A 19,650-nucleotide genomic window follows, 5' to 3' on the forward strand; every position below is an offset into this window, starting at 1 on the left:
GTTACTGTGTGTAGATGACTATATGTTACTACATCATGGTTTAGTAATATATTTATTAAAATTGAGCATTTAAACAAACTGAGAAACACTCCTGCCCTGATGGCAATGTTGTTAGTAAACTAAAAGAAGTCATACGTTATGTGGGCTAGCCCTCATGGGTATGTTGGATAGATTCTTGTGATGCATGCAGCAAACTTTAGTCTACTTAATCAAAGAAAAGTTTTTTTGTACTGCAGAAATGCTGAGCTCACATATTTGAAGGTGCAATCATATGTGAGAATTAAGAAAAAGGCGACTCTGTAAACTATTTGCGTAGGTGCCTATGATCACGCAATTTTAAACCCGTTTATGGGTCAGGTACATTACAGTTAGGTCGAGTAGATTATTTAAGTTACTCGACCTGCAGGTCTAGAAACATTTTTATGACTTTTCGAGCCCTGCATGGTATGGAAATGTTTGTGGATTTTGACAGATCTGCATCCTTTTGGAGGCCACTTCGGGCTGCCCAGGAAGTCCTAGTGCCCTGGGTCTAAGAAATATTTAGAAATGATGGAAAACATAGACTGGTGGGTGCATGGACCAAAGGATGGATCTTTGGAGTCTTCTTCAATTAAGTTCTTAGCTCAGTTATATCAGAAAGGTTTGTGTTATAGAACAATTAGTGTTTATCAGTCAGCTCTAGTAGATAATGCTTCAATAGTAAGGGATTCTCTAGTATTTCGAGGAGTAATGAGGAGTATTAGGTTGAAAAAGACAACCCAAAAGTGATATTCATTTTTTTGTGTGTTCATAAGCTTTTATGTTTTTTTTTTTTTAACATTCATCTGACAATACTGCTTTATGGAAAAATGAAATGTATCTCTAGATGGATACGCTTTTACGTTCACTATCCTTTAAAAGAGTTTCTGTCATCAGGATTTTGGATATTTCCAACATGGAATTCACTTTGGATGAGTTTCCTTTATAGTGACAAACAATATAAAAAGTGATTACTTATTCCTAGTTTTCAATAACAACCCAATTTGTATGTTGTAAGATGTCTTAAATAGTATCTAATTTAAAGAAGTGAGAGCTTGTAAGATGTCAAAAATAGCGTAGGAGATGTTCACCCACATAGGGCAGATCAACAGATGATTTATTTTATGAACTCATCTCAACCTCTTCCATCTGACGCTTTATCTAGATGGGTTAAATGAGACATGAAGGATGCAGGCACTGATGTCTCAATTAATGCGCTTTCCTTGGGTGTATTGTCTTCCAGACTTTCAAATGTGAGCTAGATTGAAGGAGATTTTGAGCTCAGTGGATTGATCTCGTCTCCACATTTGCAAATTTCAGTTTTAAGCCTGTGTGGCAAGCACTGAATAGAATGTTGTGAGGGCTGTTAAAATGCATAAGGTAAGCCTCTGGTTTTCGCACAAAATCTTGATGTTACAGTTTTTTTTTAAATATCATGAAAATTGGGATTTTATTAAAGGAATTGAGTAGAACATTATCCTATCTTTTTTGGCATTTGCCCATCTTTAGAGGGAAAAACACTTTGCCTGGGTGAAAATATACAGATTCAGGGGGGTTATACAAATTAAAACATTCTCACATGAAAGCATGCAAATTGTAATTTTCATGCTGAAATGAGACTTTTGAAAAAGTAGTACCTTGGTAAAGAAATTGTGATTTGCATAATGGAGTGTGAATGTTTCATGAACTGGACTTAAAAATAGTTTAACTTACATTTTACATAGCAACTAAAGGGACGTTTCCGGGTTTATTTTTAAACCCTATACCTTTTGTGGCAAGCAGCGCACATGAATAACATGACCATGTTTCATAAAGGTTGTTTGTCGCTGCCTCAAGCCACACTTGCTTCTGGGAAAACTGATAATGTACATATGCTTATATTGTGTGCAACTCACAGATCCAGGAGTTGATGCAGTATAGAAATATATCAGTCATGTCCATAATGCATGTACATATGTAATGCAAATAACTTTTTTCTTAGATGTTTAAAAACAGTGGACTCCGGGAGTGCCAGAGAAGTGGACGAACAAATGCAATTACAAATTAAGTTACCATTCACTAAGGGCGCATTACTAGATGTCAGGCAGCTGATGAAGAGATACTAGGCCTGGATCCAGATTACAGCAGGTATCAGGTACCACAAATACAAGGCATTATCAGTTAATGGGCCTGGCATTATGGAACTCATGGGGGACTTGGAATAACCTGGCTAATTCAGCTTGGTCAACAATGCCAGGGCCAATCACGTACACCTTTACCTACAGCATTTGTAGGAGGGAAGCGTGCACATACACGTATTTGCAATTTGTGGGTGCGTTCCTGTCATCATACCGCTGGCATCAGAGTAGGTCTGCTGATGTTGTCTCGCCCATGGTCTATTCAATCCTTTCCCCTTGACAAGGGGGGCACTTAGAAGAGATGAGGAGCCTTCTCAGTGCGCAGTGGAAGAATACATAACCTCCAGCACACTTCGGGTCCCAGTCCACAGAGCTGGGAGCACCCCACTCCCCCTAGGGTATTGGTTGGGATACACTTCAAGGAAGGGCCCTGTTTCATTGAAGACTCAAGTAGCCCAATATTCTATGGGAACATCATCTTCGGCGGTAAGGGACACTCTCCTCACACATCCAACATCATGGTGGCGAACCTTCACAATCTCCCGTAAGTCCACTATTCTTTCATTTCTTATCTCCACGGTTCAGGACGCTATTCCTTCTATGCCTCGGCATCCCCAGGAGGAAGGCTTGACGGAGACTCCTTTATGCTCCTGCTATTAATGCAAACCAGTTATCTAGAAATCTTTCCCACTGTAGCAAGAAATCTTCATAACCCTCGTATTTCCCTTGTAATATTTGTGAACTGTCTAGAGTAGCTGTCCATATCTGCTGTCCCGACTGCCTTTCTCCTCCGAGTCCTGTTCCCCTGTCTCTTCTGCAGGAAGGCGTAACATTTCACTCTGGGGTCGGGCTCGGGGTCTCAGATCCATGTGCCTGTTTCCTGCGTGTGTACGTGGTCACGTGCCCTTCTATTTGTGTCCAGGCGAATGTGTCCTTAGCGCTCTCGTTTGATTGATGACCAACACTGGTGCCTCTGCCTGCTCGTGCGCCCTGTGCATGTAATCCTCGGGACCTCTTCAGCCAGTCTGTGGGTGGCACTGGTGTGTACTATAATAAATCCACAACAGATGCCTTGAGATGAATATGCCATAGAAAATGAATCTAATACAATTTTCCAAATAACGAAACCATAGCGTGTCTGCAGAGCTTGGCATCAGCCTTAAAGTCAATACCAGCATCCTGCTACCTCATGGGGAGAGGGGACTGGCTTCAAGGAGCTATCGAGAACTGAAGTGCTGACTGCAGCCTGATGCCCACTTACAAAATCAAGTTAAGGCACTTACAAATACGTCTTTAGGATGATTGCAAAGGACGACTGGCTATAAAAAAAACTGTTTTTACCTGAACAAAAGAGAAGGAATGCTGAACAGGAAGCATAGTGCTACTACAGCGTAATTGTTTTCATTTTAAATTCAGCAAGTTTTGGATTTCCCATGACCAAGCATTCTGGTCTGTTTAACATAGCACTGAGTGACAGCAGTGGGCACAGGCAGCGAATTCTGGAGGGAGCTGGGGCTCAAGCCCAGCAATATTTCAGCTAAGGCGCTGGAGAAATCACACTAAAAGCAGGCCCTGCTCAAGAACACTGGTCTAGTCTCTTCGGACAGTCAGTTGCTTTGCTACTGCAGTGCATGGCACGTGCTCCACTCTCCTTGAGTACTCTCACAACGGTGGGCAGTTGGGATTTTAGCAAGACTCATTGTTTTAGAGGAGCATGAATGTTTGCCTATTTGGACTGAGAATCCAACATCGACACAGTGACCCATTGTCATTAATGACACCTTCAGGCGCTCCTGACTTTTCATGCACCAGCACGCTGCAGTGCAGGACTTGTGTTTTTTAGGTTGAAGCTTGACAGACAGCACTGCTATCTGGTTGCAGAAAACGTATTTGGGACATGTCGGTAGGTGACTTCGAAAGCAACTCTGCCCATTCCTTTTATTTTACTTTTTGTTTTGTCACTTCCTTTCTTCTTTTATATTCAATGATTTTATTTGGGAACTTTGCTTTTCCTACACTGGCTCCGTAAGAGTATATGTGTTTCTCACATTCTCTTTGTTCTCCCTCTTGTCCCGCACATTTCTTACCATAATATTAGTAAAATGTCATGTTCCACAGCTTTGTCTTTCAAGGTGCTCTTACTTACAATTTCACTTTCATTTAGCTTTAGCTTTTGAGCCGATTTCCCGTGTCCTTTAACCCCATTTTATTCTCTCTCATGCCTGTTTGCTTCCCCCGTGCCCTCTGTGTTGCTTCTCCCACCCCCTCCTCCGTGTTGCTTCCCCTTCTGCACCGTTATGTTGCTTCCACCCTCCCTCTGTGTTTCTTCCCTCTGCCCGCCTGTGTTACCCCTCACTCTGATGCCACCCTTCATGTTGCTTCACCCAGCCGCATTCTTTCTCCGAACCCATGTTCTTTCCCCCATTCACTTGTGTTACATTATCGATCCAACTCACATCAGTAAACAAATATAAGCTCTCACATAATTTTATAGGCAGATGCATGCTTAATGCATGTGACTACAAAATGAAGCAGCTAACCGCATAGTCCTTCTTTTCTTTTTATTAGCCATACTGTACAGCAAATCATGTTAGTGCTGACCAGAGGTAGCTTGTGGGAGGGAAAAAATGTACCTTAATGATGTGCTGCTCCACTCCTCTGTCCTCGAGTGCAGGCACAGGCTCCCAGCCTGCCCGGCGGCCAATCCTGACGCTGCTCAGAGCAGCGTCAGGATTGGCTGGGAGCGCCAGACTGGGAGCCTTTGCCTGCTCTCTCCAGCCCGGCAATAATATCTTGCAAGCCCAGCCTAAGCCCATAACAATTATGAAAAAATGCACCCAGCAACCAACTACACCAATCATCTCACTTCCAGTTCCTTCGATATAAGGCACTAATTTCCTGTTAGACTCTGTCAACACTTCAAGAGGACATTCAGCACATTTTCACGCACACACATCACTGAAAACATCACTGACACACCCTAAGCCTCAGGGTGCACACAGAAGCTGCACACAAACACAGAAAAATTCACAGCCTGTAAATATGATGGTGAAAATTCCAACCAGTTGAAGATTTCACCACACTGAAAATGTCCATACACCACCAAAGCCAAATCGGAATTTTAACTAAGAACAACTACTTAAACCAACAAGAGCAAGGTTCTGTTAAAGACAACCAAAAGGGGCATCAACCCTTTTCCACATTCCCCTTCCCCCAAACAGCACAGTGCCTCATTCTATGCTTCAGAGAGAGAGAGGATCTTTGTTTCCCAGTGCAGGTTCATGTATTGCCTCAAAAAATTACTGTTTTGCACTGTGCTGTTTTGCACTGAAAGGTACTTGGATATATTAATGGTGGTACTAATGTGCGTGGGTACGGGACACCACTGAGCAGCTGTGGTGGTGGGGCTCAGAGATGGCGAGTGTGGGCACGACAAATGGAGCTAGACATGGACTCCATCAGCACCCCCTACATCCGAAACAGATGCCAGTATCATTACATAAGTTGTATAGCCTCTACCGGCGATTCTTTCTTTAAAATATTCAGAAAATACGCACATGAAGCTCCTAACCGTCCAACTACACACCACAGAGTACAGTGTGGACAGGCAGAATTTAGCATTCAAATACTAACTAAATAGGAGAATTAAAAAATCTAAAGATGTTGCCCTTTGCAGTACGGCATACAGCTGAGTCAGGCCTGTGCGAGAGTCAACACTGTGTCTCTGTGAAAACCAAAGAAAGGGCCTGGTTGAGCACTATACACACAAGGAGCGTTTCTTTACAATGTTTGTCAGAATCCTCAAAGTTATGTCTGTGTGCTATGTAGGTGTTTATCACACCGACAGTGCCACCTTCCCCGACCCTCTTATTATAACACCACTCTTTCCCACTCTTATGACGAGGGGAAATCCAGCCACTCGCAGATGTTTCGCTTTTCTGTCAGCCAGGATGTCTGATTTGTGGGGGCAAGATAAATCTTTCCCCCCCTAAAGTTTAACTTACGTACGCATGAAATATCGAGCATCACCATCGGAAATTACAGTTTTCGCACACCTAATTCCCCACAGGAACACAATTGTTGTCAGTTGTGCCCAAAAACAGTGAGGGTAGAGCCAAGGGATTCATTTGAGCCAGTGGGGGGCAACAGCCCTTATTTTTGGGGACCGGCACTGATTTTCGCACGCCAGCTATTGCCCGACAGAAAGGCAAGGAAAACACACACAGATCACAGAAACAGATTAACATAGGACGGCCGAAGCATCACATAGGAAGAAAGCAGGAACATGCAAGACAGAGAAAAAGAGGCAGGTGTTGTGGATTAAGGACTACTAGACCTAATTGCACTGCACCGTCCGCCGGCTTCTGCGCAGTGCTTCGGGCACCAGCAGTCAGTCTTTCACAGAATTATGCACGGGTTAGAGCAGACAAGGTGGAGAGAAATCCTTCAGAAGCTGGGAGGCCCAAGAGGTATGCAACACCACCCCCTCGTGGCCAGTGTGACATATCTGTCAACAGAAGAAAATCCCGCATCCTCATTATTTACGTTCTACAGGACATCGACGTCACTTCGGACAGATACCGACGGACCATCATGTGATATCAAGTTCGGCGCTGCGCAGGAGTGAGAGTACCTTAACATATTGGCAGGTGCTTGAATAGTACGGCACAGAGCAGGCTATTTTTATGTTAATATCATTGGCAGCTTTTATGTTTTTAAATTGGGGAAACGTTTGGTGCCATTCCTTATTACGAAAATTGCCAGCGTAGCTTTAAACTTGCTGCTCATTTTTATGTCCCAAGGATGTGATATGGTTTATTGTAAAAACGGCCTGCCGCATTCCTTTCTGTGTGAAGCATAATAGTTAAAGGCGTGACAAGAAAACGGCCACGTTAATCGCTTTTTTTGCTCTCGCTACATTAATTGTAATATTAGCCTTTTTTAGGGCTAAATCATGGAGTAGTGAATTATTAGTCGTGAAAGGTCCCATAACTTCAGATCCCAGCTTATCGTAACATTTATCAACCCTATGCACGGGTTAATAATAAAATGAATAAAACAAACCGTCTGTTGAAACGCATGATTGAATGAAAGAAGTGATGAGTCGCCCGCATTGACACCAAGCTGTGCAGACTCGGTGCACTCAAGTGACAGAGAGGAGACGGGGAGACCGTACGCCCCTCAGAGGACAACACAAATGTCTAAATTAGGGAATTCAGGTAGGAGCACAGTAAGTATCGCAGCCTGCTATTGTGGAAAAAACATGGACCGTCTCAGTGGTACACATAAGCGACTTAATGACTTCTTCTCCTCAGGATAGTAAAAACAACATTGTTATTGCTTGCATGACTTCTTCGTCTCACTAGCTTTGGTTCTCCTTAGCATGTATCGCTCCCAGGGCTCAACGCGGGATAAAAAAGTAGATGACGGTTAAAAGAGGCATGGCCAATGAAGTGTAACCAGAACCCTTTCCAAGCAGCATGGTCTAGGTAATTAAGAGTGTGGCCTGGAACATTTAAACTAAAATCCTGGACTCCCCATAGCGTGCCACCCGACCAGTATTTTGGTGCCTATCTGCGAGCTTTAAGCTATGCATCCAGAAATATTACACAGTAACGGGCGTGTGCTTAAACAAGCCAGACCTATTGACTTTGCCAGCGCATTCAAATAAAAACCTAGAGGAAAAAGTTCATACTCCTGAAAAAGTAAACCATGTGAAATGTAAACAAGGACTGTGCCGCTACCTTAATGTTTTTTAAGATCATTGTTCAGAAACCAATCAGTATTTTACCTGAAAAGTTAAGCACATGAATTTATGGCCCGATAGGGTACTCTTTCGATGTCGGTTTTTAATTACTGGGGGGTCTGCGACCTTGAGGGTCCTAGACCACTGAAAGCCCTGATCGATCCCATCATGGAACAACGCTCCTTTACTTAGTTGCTAGGTTTGTGCTATACAAGCCCTCAACAGATGGAAAGACGCACAGAAAAGGGGCTGTTCTTTCTCATGAATATAGCCCAAGTCCAGAGTCTTCTCTTTTAGCAGCAGTAGTTTCGGGCACCAGCCACCATTGAAGCTCAGGTCACCACTTCCATCCACTACTCCTGTGAGAAGAGACAGCAAAAGAAAACCTCTATAGGTGGAATTAGCACTGCACCCAAATGGTGATGCTAAGCTTCCTCTAAATGGAATGCACCCCATTCTGTTGGTGAATCCCTTCAGGTGCATTACAAACCTGTATAATGGATAGACCGAAGCTGTCACTAGGGTTCATGGGTTGGCGTCCAAGTCCATCTGATTAGCGGAATCCACGTATTCCTCACAGAATTCTTTAGCCAAACTAATTAGTCAAAACACCTAAAAGGCACAAAATACTCATAACTGGTGTGTGGTGATTCATGCATTTTGGGCACAGTTTGGCAGAGTATTTGCTGGAAGGTGAAGCCATAATCCCCAAATCCAATGGAATAGGTTTAGTTCCTCTGTTCCTTTCCAAGGCATGGAATAGAGGCGCTCCGCTCACCTTTATAGGTTGAGGCTCAGACATCCCCAGGCTCTAGCCAACAGAGGCTGCACAATTGTTAGGGTCTTTTGTGCAAAATTCCCACACAATCTCATCGGATGACACTTCACTAACAAAGATAATGCCATAAAGTGTGTAAACCATTAGCACAGTTAGTAGAACCTGCATTAACACTCCGCATGAGTGGAAAAATGGCACTCTGAGCAGTCTCCGTTCATCTGCACCCCTAGTGCGCATGCGAAGGAAGGGGAAATTGAGAACAGGCACTTCCTCTTGAATGAAGGATGGTAAAGCTCTTCATCACGCAAACTGGATGAGCTATGTCTAGGCCTGGCTCAGATTCATTCAATGACAAAGAAGGTGGACATTGTAGTAGGACAGAATGGAAGCTGTTATTTACACAATGCTTGCCACTGCTGTCTGTCCATCATTTGCCCCTCCAATCTCAGGCTTGCCATACAGGGAGTGCAGAATTATTAGGCAAATGAGTATTTTGACCACATCATCCTCTTTATGCATGTTGTCTTACTCCAAGCTGTATAGGCTCGAAAGCCTACTACCAATTAAGCATATTAGGTGATGTGCATCTCTGTAATGAGAAGGGGTGTGGTCTAATGACATCAACACCCTATATCAGGTGTGCATAATTATTAGGCAACTTCCTTTCCTTTGGCAAAATGGGTCAAAAGAAGGACTTGACAGGCTCAGAAAAGTCAAAAATAGTGAGATATCTTGCAGAGGGATGCAGCACTCTTAAAATTGCAAAGCTTCTGAAGCGTGATCATCGAACAATCAAGCGTTTCATTCAAAATAGTCAACAGGGTCGCAAGAAGCGTGTGGAAAAACCAAGGCGCAAAATAACTGCCCATGAACTGAGAAAAGTCAAGCGTGCAGCTGCCACGATGCCACTTGCCACCAGTTTGGCCATATTTCAGAGCTGCAACATCACTGGAGTGCCCAAAAGCACAAGGTGTGCAATACTCAGAGACATGGCCAAGGTAAGAAAGGCTGAAAGACGACCACCACTGAACAAGACACACAAGCTGAAACATCAAGACTGGGCCAAGAAATATCTCAAGACTGATTTTTCTTAGGTTTTATGGACTGATGAAATGAGAGTGAGTCTTGATGGGCCAGATGGATGGGCCCGTGGCTGGATTGGTAAAGGGCAGAGAGCTCCAGTCCGACTCAGACGCCAGCAAGGTGGAGGTGGAGTACTGGTTTGGGCTGGTATCATCAAAGATGAGCTTGTGGGGCCTTTTCGGGTTGAGGATGGAGTCAAGCTCAACTCCCAGTCCTACTGCCAGTTCCTGGAAGACACCTTCTTCAAGCAGTGGTACAGGAAGAAGTCTGCATCCTTCAAGAAAAACATGATTTTCATGCAGGACAATGCTCCATCACACGCGTCCAAGTACTCCACAGCGTGGCTGGCAAGAAAGGGTATACAAGAAGGAAATCTAATGACATGGCCTCCTTGTTCACCTGATCTGAACCCCATTGAGAACCTGTGGTCCATCATCAAATGTGAGATTTACAAGGAGGGAAAACAGTACACCTCTCTGAACAGTGTCTGGGAGGCTGTGGTTGCTGCTGCACGCAATGTTGATGGTGAACAGATCAAAACACTGACAGAATCCATGGATGGCAGGCTTTTGAGTGTCCTTGCAAAGAAAGGTGGCTATATTGGTCACTGATTTGTTTTTGTTTTGTTTTCGAATGTCAGAAATGTATATTTGTGAATGTTGAGATGTTATATTGGTTTCACTGGTAATAATTAATAATTGAAATGGGTATATATTTGTTTTTTGTTAAGTTGCCTAATAATTATGCACAGTAATAGTCACCTGCACACACAGATATCCCCCTAACATAGCTAAAACTAAAAACAAACTAAAAACTACTTCCAAAAATATTCAGCTTTGATATTAATGTGTTTTTTGGGTTCATTGAGAACATGGTTGTTGTTCAATAATGAAATTAATCCTCAAAAATACAACTTGCCTAATAATTCTGCACTCCCTGTAGTTACCAATATTAGCTTTGGCGTTGGGCCAACCCGAGCTCCTGAGCGTCACCAGAAGTTCTGTGGTGACGATTATGCGGTACACTCACTTGACCTTCAGCTCAATGACACAACATCATAGGGCAATTGAGCACCTAGAGTGAAAATGGTACCCGCAGGGAGGTACATGAGGGGAGGCTAAAGGGATGTAAGTGCGTGACTTGTGATCCTACGGATGCGTAGTTGCCTGTGTAAGTATATGAAAGTGTGTTCTTCGGCATCTGTGTGTTTGTGTGATACTATATAAGTGCATCTGTGTGTCTGTGCACATGAGCATGCTGGTGAGCCTGATGGGGGAAACCTGCTCATATGACAGCGATAATTGACCCCTAATTAGTATACCCGGGCACATTATGGCTATGATTCATATGTCATCGTACCACAACATATGTCGTCATTGGCTTTCACTTGATAGTGTACATGAGAAGATTGATGGAAAAAACTGGCCTGTGATGCAGTAACTTGACAGACTCATGCTGATTATGACCGGTATTTGATGGTGCTCCTGGGCACATCAAGGTAACAAATGACACATGATGGGGTACCTAGACATGATGAGTGTGATTCCCAAATAATTAGAAACCACAGCCCACAATGCCATTGTCTACCATATGAAGTACCTGATCATACAATAACAATGACTGGCGTATAACATGGATACTTCGGAATATAATAACATTGTTCGCCATATGGAATGATACCTTGGAATTTGAAAGCTATGACAGGAAAGTACTGATTTACAAAAAAATGAAAAATGAGAGTTTGGATACGAAATGGTTGTACTTAAGCATTTACTGAATTTAGTTTGTTTAACTACTGAAAATGCTAAGCAAATGTTTTGCGATAAAATAAGTGAATTTCCAAAAGATTTGTTAATCAAATGATACATACCTTAGCATTAAAAATAAGGGTCTCAAAATGATCCATTTGTATCATTACTCAACATTCTTGCAAGCAAGAATGCATGCACATGCTGCCATAGTCGAGACCTAAAAAAAAAGCCTTAGTAGGTGTTAGAAGCAGACACCACCCATGATCACTGCAGTAGATTAGGGCATGGTGGCACTGTGCAATACTATGGGCTGCTGGTAATGAATGTAAATAAAAAATCGAAGTGCTTTAGAGGGGTAAAATTATTTCATAAAGTTAAAAACCAGGACAGATCATAAACAGCACCAGGGCAATACACTGTTCCAAATACTAATAGCAATTAAAAACATGCTAATATCCTTAAATGTTTTGGGACTACGTGAACCCGACACTTGTGCTCTAAGTTTGCTAAATTTTAAGTGTATTCTTAGTCAATACATTTCAGGGGATTTCAGTGACATATGGGTACAAACACGAAGAAACAACAAAACAAGCACATAAGTATGAAATCAGAAGCTTGCCAAAAGAAGTGAAATAAACATAGAGCTATACAAATATAAGCAGACTAAAATTAGAACCAACATGCGAATACTGTATATTTAGATACATTCTTTCAAAAAAGCCCTTGAACAATGGCATAGATTAATGACCAAGACAGAAAGATCACTTGAAATGTAGAAAAAAAAGAATAAGAATGCACATTTTTCATAGCCACCCTCACCCATACAGACTTCACCAACAAGCCAACCTCCAGATCGGATAGGTCCTCCAAGAGCAGTCATTGGTACATCCACTAGGCCTTACCTTTATAAGGCAAATGCCAAGCTATTAGCTTTGCCAATGCTTGTTTGTAAAGCACTGTTAGAAAAACGTGAAATAAAAAACATTTCAAAATACTGGACGAAAAGCAAGCACATATCTCAAAAGTGTCAAATGTTGAATTTCTATAAACAGCATAATTTATTTTTCAAATACTTATCACACATGAGACTTCACAGAATTTAATAAGAATAGGGAAGTTTTAGAATGTAAGCAGCTGATGATCAGCGGCAGCTAAGGACCGAACTTGTGGGCCTCCAGGAAAAAGGGGCATCTCTATTTCAGTCATGCTAACTACACCCTTTGCCTCAAAGATATGCTAAGTAAGTGCGTTAAGCTGCCCCTGAATGCTTTAATGTAGGGAATAAAACGGATCCAGTAAGCAAAAATATACTTGTTGCTTTGATTTTACACATAGGCTGAGGGGATGGGGAGCTCCACCGAGAGTGCAGGGGTTTTTGGGGTGCGGGATGTGGATGGAGAAAGAAAACACAGGTAACCCAATCTAAAGAATGGTATGCTCTGGGGGAGGATCAAACACAAGAAGAGGAAGGAAAGCCACTGAATTAGAAGCAAGCAAATTAGAGTGATAAGAGGCCAAGCAATAGAGAGCAATGGGTTGGTAAGAAAAACTCCACTGTAAGTTTTTGGTACGGTTCTCAAGAGGTCTTTTGAAAACACATAGCTAAAAGTTGTCTGATGGTGAGAGCTAAAACCTGGAAATAAATCTTTCTAAAAAAAGCATTGGCAAAGACAATGAAGGCAAGCAATCATAAGTAATGGGAAGCCTCCAAGCCCACTGATAGTAAACAAAATGTTTTTTTGAGACAAAGCATCATCTGTCCAGGTGAGATGGTAAGCCCTCGTCCGCACACAGTGATAGCAAGCTCTACATTGTGTTTCCCTGCAGTGCAAACAGAAGTTTCAGAAACAGCATTTGTATAACATGACACACCACGCGATGGACAGCCATGGCAGGCCTTCAGATAAGTTATTGCCCTAAGAGGAATGTGACTGTCTGGTCCCCAGAAAACAAACTCCTATGGTTGTAAAGAAATAGTAGGAGCAAGGTCTAACTATTATTTATCAGTCACCAATCCACGGAAACATACTGCTTCAAACATCAGTGCCTGTGGATGAGATCTCTGTTCAACTCTCTCTAAGGGATGCCTTGCTGTGACTACACCGAAGTAGACCTTTAGTTAGCTCTTCTTGACATTGGGTAACCTTTTCATCTTTGGATTCAATTAATTTCCTATTTGTTGTAGCACTGAGATCTTGGCTATGTTGGAGGTCATTGAACTCAAATGAAGAGGGTTATGTTTCCAAGAGCTGGCTGTACATCTTTTCAAAGACAAAGTTTTTCACTTTTCCGGGTCTAAGACCAAAACTTCAATCTGAAAATTATAAAGTCCCATTTTAAACACTGTCCTTCTAACCACAAATATACATCACTCATTCATGATCTGCAATCATGCAAGTTTCTCACCCAAGTGAGGCGTGTCTGTGATTCACATGGTACGTTGCAGAAATAAATGATTGAGGCAATGTATTAAACAACATGAACCCTTCAGTGACTTAAAACACCACCAACTTTCAATAACCTGTGAATTATACAACACAATTACTCACATGCCCACTCAAAGTGTGTTTGATTGAAACCAAAACTAAAGCATAAACTTTGTTGCAGTTGTAACATTTACTCACCAGAGGGCAATATTGAACTACGTTAATAAACCGTGCTCTACAATTTATCTATAAACCCAAGCAGATGTACTTAAAGTTGTTTTTGTTCCACACACCACGCACCAAGCATTGGTGACTGGTGAACTTTGAAAGTGGTGAGCGTGAAAACCAACCTAAATTGCACACTGAGCATGTGAAGTATACGAGTCCAGCAACTCTCCAGGAGGATTTCCGGAGGATCAACACCTTAGATAATTGGGGAAATAAATACAGGCAAATGGTACATTTTGCAGTACAGGTGCAAGATAAATTGGTTAAATTACCATAGTTTCTTTCCAGAACTGGCACTTATGAAGTATTTAAATAGTTCCATCCTATCATTTCCCCTGACCTCACCCAACGGATATTTGGACGATTCCTTCCAAAGAAAACTTTGAAAAAAAATAGGGGAAAGATACATTATTCAATGCAGTTTTCCTGAAACATTGTGTAAGAAAACATAGATAAACTGTTCAAATCATCTGGAAGCGCAGTTTCATTTCTACCTTTCTCTTCATTTAATGTTATCATATTTTCCTGGCCTTGTAAATGGTTGATCATATATTATGACTGAGAATCTACTTGGAATAGGTTGGATGGGTAAGTGAGTATAATACAATTTTCACAGTCTCATATCTGTAACATCAGTGTTATCCCTCGGTTTAGAGGGGTCGTACTGGCTCAAACAGCCTCTGAGTTCAAAGAGACGCTGCAGGTTTAGATAGCAGGGACACCTTGATGTTGCACCACCCATAAAGAGTCAGGTCTCAGTAGCAGTAATTATGATAATGCTGTACAAAGCTTTCAATATAGACAATGAAAGAAATCAAATACACAAATAGAGATAGGAGAAATGCTTGCAAATAGTCTAACCACTGGCAACCACTCATTGTAGCATTCCAGTCTATCGTTTTCTGCAGGGCATAAGTCAAGGGTACACGTGGGTAGATGGCACCTGCCCACTCTTTTCACAGGGTGGATGCCGTCTACCCTTCCATGAGGTTGGACCCCACTGAAATATGCTAAACGTGTCCCAGTGTAATTTTCAGACACCAGGACACATTCAGCAGTGCCTGCATATTGTCTGCTTTCTTTTCATGCAGCAACGTGCAGGCAGGAAGAGATCTTAGCAGCTTCCAGCTGGGTCCATAACATAGACTGAAATTAAGGGGCTTTCAGGGCTTTTGTTGGACCATCCAGGCTAAGAGCCAGTGGGAGCCTCACAGCTAAATGCACCGGAGGGGAAACAAAGGCACTCAGCTGCTCACTTCACAGGTACTTAAGAGAGGCATTCTTTTGACTTTGTTCAGTCCCTGTTTATAAGAGTGATGTATGCACCTAAGAATGTCAGATGTGTTGGTCTGCACCAGTATTTACACAAATAACAGTTTATTTATAACCACTAATATGATTTATTTATTTTATAGTGTTATAGCACTTTGCTTCCCAATGCAGGGTTTCAGAGCGCTTTACATCACACGTACACATTGTACATTGACAATAAATCGTATGCGTGTAAATCAATGTGTTGGATGTGTTACATAAGACAGTGAGGGTTACAAGGTGTAGGAGTCACTTGTCCTTCATAGCTCACTGTGCCATATTAGAAGGATTACAATTCATGAACTGCAAGTAACAAAAGGATCTCTGTTTAAAACAGTCACCCACATACCTATTTACATAAAATAAAAATCTACCATCATCTGTGTCTTAGATAATATGCTTTGCAGGAGACATATTAACCCTTGATGCTACTTTAATGCAAAACTGGGACAAGATAAAACACAGATCTCTCCAGCGAATACGTTAACCTCTTACCATTATTATTATACCGTGAAATTTAGGTGCACACAAAGATCTATGCTGCAGATGCCTTAACCCCATAAGATATTTTAAAATGTAGACCAATTAAGCAAAACACGTTTACTGCCACGTTTCTCCTTTTGCCTATTTCTTTGTAGCAGGGTTTTAAAAAATAAATCTATAAGCTGAGGCTCAGTTTTTGCGTCAGGGTTGAGTCACAATTTCTGCACAACCCCAACACAAAATGTAATTTGTTAAATATTGTAATGCGCTCAAATGTACTCGTGATAGACTTGCTAAGCATATGTGTGAGGTCTCAAGATCTGATGTCACGCCTTGAGATATTGCTTTCTGTGAGGTCATGGGATGTAATGCCACTTCCCACCACGTACAATGTCATGCACCTTGATGTCATGCGCCATAATGTCACTTGCATACTGCCTGACTTGGGTAGTCCTCCTGCTTCATTTTTTAGGACTTGTGCCCTGGTTTTCATCCACAGCGGCTCTCTAGACAGAGACCAGCTTTTTGCAAATGAGTACTGACCCTTTTCCTCCTGGGCACACTTCATCCTGAACTGAAGAGACACAATAATTCTGAAACTAGCCTGGGGTTGTTTGTGTTCCCTTCAGGAGGGAACCTCGCCCCGCAGTTCGAGACAGACTGTTCCTACTTCCCATGAGAACTGAAGAGGACGCTCTGCATTTGCTCACATCCCATTTTCATCTGGTGAATGGTAAAGCCATATCATGCAAATATCACAATTCATCACTAGGTGGCAGTGAGTTTCCACAAATGGGCATGAACGAGTGGGTTTTCAGTACTCCTAACGTGTTGAGCACAAGACCTAACCAAGCAAGCACATTAAGATAAAACTTGCATCGTGCAGCATGATGCAAGTTTTATTTTAGTAAGTTATTGTACATACTTCTGACCAAGACGCCGTAGCACAGGAGGATGTACAAACCCACCTAATTTACGGCTATGTGTTGCATTGGCATCCTAGAGGTTCACACAAGCAGATTACATTTTCTACTCACAGCCCCGCACCTGTAGCATTAATATTTTTTGGGATGATTTGGCTTGAGACGGCTGACGCCATCGAGACAAGACGGAAGTCGTTTCTGCTGTATCTTCTATAGCCTGCTTATTCAATTCGGTATCTTCTGTCAGGCCTTCAGCCTTATGCGTTTATGCATCACTCCCGACAGATTGGTGATGCGTTTCTTTCGTTACGATTCTCTATAATTCTTAGAATGACTCTTTGCTTTCTTAGGTGATGTTTTGGTCATTTGTGTCGCTTGTCTGAAATGTCTTTTTTTGTCATTATGCTGTCTCTCTGCCGCGCCATCTAACATCTGTGTTGCTTGTCTAGTTCCCGCAACTCTACTGCTTCTCTCTGGAGACCGAACCGCGGCCATGTCGCCCTCCTCCACCTCGTCTGCTTCTTCTTTCCAACCTTCTACCAACGTCTTGACGCCTTAGTATATACCTCCCTGATACTACTTAATACAGCCTTCGGCAACCTCAGAGGTACTTGCCTCTCACTAACCTGGACACGTTTGCTGGCGGACGGCATTATTCACTGGCTTTACATTTGCCACCTTTGAGCACAAACTCACTCTTGCCAGCCCCAATGTCCCATCGGCTTTAATGGACCCCGCAATTAGAAATGATGTGTTTTTTTAAGTACTTTTGTTCAGGATCTGGCTAATCTCACTCCTGTGGACTCCTTCCTGGGCCTTGATATCTCTGCTCTTCTGTCTTCCTGTGTGAACTGAGCACCTTCCTGCTGGTTCCTAGTGCTCACTGCCTGGCTACATATGTAACATTAACCAACACCCTATTTCCACTTACCGCCTTGCACGAGCCGCTGTTGTCTCTTTCCGCAGTCTTGGTCTGTGGCTTCGGATGCAGGGGCGCGAAGCCACTAACGTACGCTTACCCTTATTTGAACACCAGCTGCCCCGCAGTCGCCTGTTTTTAACCACTGCAGGCACAACCTACACACCACATTTGCTTTAAGCTTGCAGACAGCATATTTTCTGCCTGTAACGCAATACAGAAATGCATGAGATTCAAATGGGAAGATTCTTCATCGCAGCTGTAAAAGTGTTGACACAGTGAGAGAAGAAAAATGTGACCCAATGGTGACAGTGGCTGTCAAGGGGTGTGACGAGATGTGGAGGCAAGTTACACTCGTATGTGACTTGGAGAGCGCCTAGAGATATGAGTTCAAACCTGTATGTACGTAGCTCACATGAAAGCACAGCTCTTTCCAGCTATCGCCTCCAAGGTCTGTGTTACACTAATAATAGAGCCACTGGGCCTCATTCACCAAAGGTAAACACACACTTCTGTGTACATTTATGCTTGTTTTGGAATTCACAAACTCCAATTTAATAGTAAGTTTTTGACTCCAGAGACTCCACAGTCGGGCGGAGAACTCTGCACATAGAAATATATGAAATGCCTATCTTTTTATGAGCTCGCTGCCCTGACTGCGAAGCCTTTGCAGTTATAACCTTACTATTAAATCGGAGTTTGTGAGTTCCAAAACAAACGTAAACTTACACAAAAGTAAACATTTAGTCTAGTATTGTGGGTCAGGCCCATAAAGTATAAAATACATCTATACACTTAAATACATAAGTAAATAAATAGTGAGTGAATCTCCTTTGGAAATGTTTTTGCTCGGGTAATAGGGAATGGGCAAAATATTTTTTGCTCTGATTTAGCATGCTTGAATTTTTTTTTAACCAGGACAAAAATGAAGGAAACGGGTAGTGAAACCGCTGCAAACAATATGTGATGTATTTACTGCTTTTCCATACTGCAGGGCAATTTTGAGAAACTAGTGCAGAAATCACTTTTGCATGAGTGAGTGATGCAAAGGCAATTGTACTGACCAAGAATACGTAAACCATGTTGTGTTTGCATCAGTAGGTTAGTCTAAATGCCGTGTGATTACCACTTGTTCGGTGTAAATCTTTGTCAAAATCTCACAGCACTAGGTCAGTTTTGTGTTATCTGGCTCATATTGTGTGTCATAGAAGTTTCACCGGCGGAGCCTGGACCATGAATTATTAAGGTTCAAACTGACTTTACTCCTAACACAATACAAAATTAAGGACACTAATTTTACCTCAGTGCTTCATTCTATAGGCCTGATTCACAAACGCAACCTACACTTTTAAGTACATTTACATATTTGAGTAAGTTTACTACTTTCGTAGTAACCTACACCATAATACTTCTGTAGTAAGCCCAGCAGTACAATTGGCCAAGCACTATTACTGCAGCACTCTTCCATAGAAAAATAGTTAAACATCTAAATAACTATAAATGAATGTTAAAAATATAAAACTAGTACATATTTCTTATTTAAGTATAGAATAATTGTCAGCCTAAAATATTCAAAATTTAAGTAATAAATATATACTTCTATATTTTTAACATAAATGTATACTTATTTATATTTTGTAGCAATTTTAAATTATGTAATTTAAAATGATTTCTTTTGGGGTTTTAGTTTAAGTCGTACCCCTATTATTTGCTACAGAAGGGAGTTGCAGTACCAGTGCTTGGCCACCTGTAGTGCTCGACTTAATTGAATGAATAAGTTACTACAAAATTGCAGTTTGTGAATACCATAAACTACCCTCGAGTCCCAGAAATACAAAGACAGTTAAATTGGTAGGCAACGTTAAAC

General features: G+C 41.9%; 1 protein-coding gene across 5 annotated transcripts in view; it reads right to left on the reverse strand.

Annotated features, from left to right (window-relative positions):
- Nucleotides 1-19,650, reverse strand: part of RBM20 (RNA binding motif protein 20) — a 341,194-nt gene that overhangs the window by 164,399 nt on the left and 157,145 nt on the right. For 3 of the 5 annotated variants that reach the window (XM_069239404.1, XM_069239405.1, XM_069239403.1), the window contains exon 2: nt 14,420-14,527. The exons of 1 other annotated variant lie outside the window; for it this stretch is intronic. In XM_069239404.1, the coding sequence (XP_069095505.1) occupies nt 14,420-14,527 (108 nt within the window). Of the gene's footprint in view, nt 1-14,419; nt 14,528-17,795; nt 17,871-19,650 lie in introns of those variants that run through there. One more of the 5 variants, XM_069239407.1, reaches the window with a different exon arrangement.

The sequence above is a fragment of the Pleurodeles waltl genome, chromosome 6, assembly GCF_031143425.1.
Source record: "Pleurodeles waltl isolate 20211129_DDA chromosome 6, aPleWal1.hap1.20221129, whole genome shotgun sequence".
Taxonomy (NCBI): Eukaryota; Metazoa; Chordata; class Amphibia; order Caudata; family Salamandridae; genus Pleurodeles; species Pleurodeles waltl.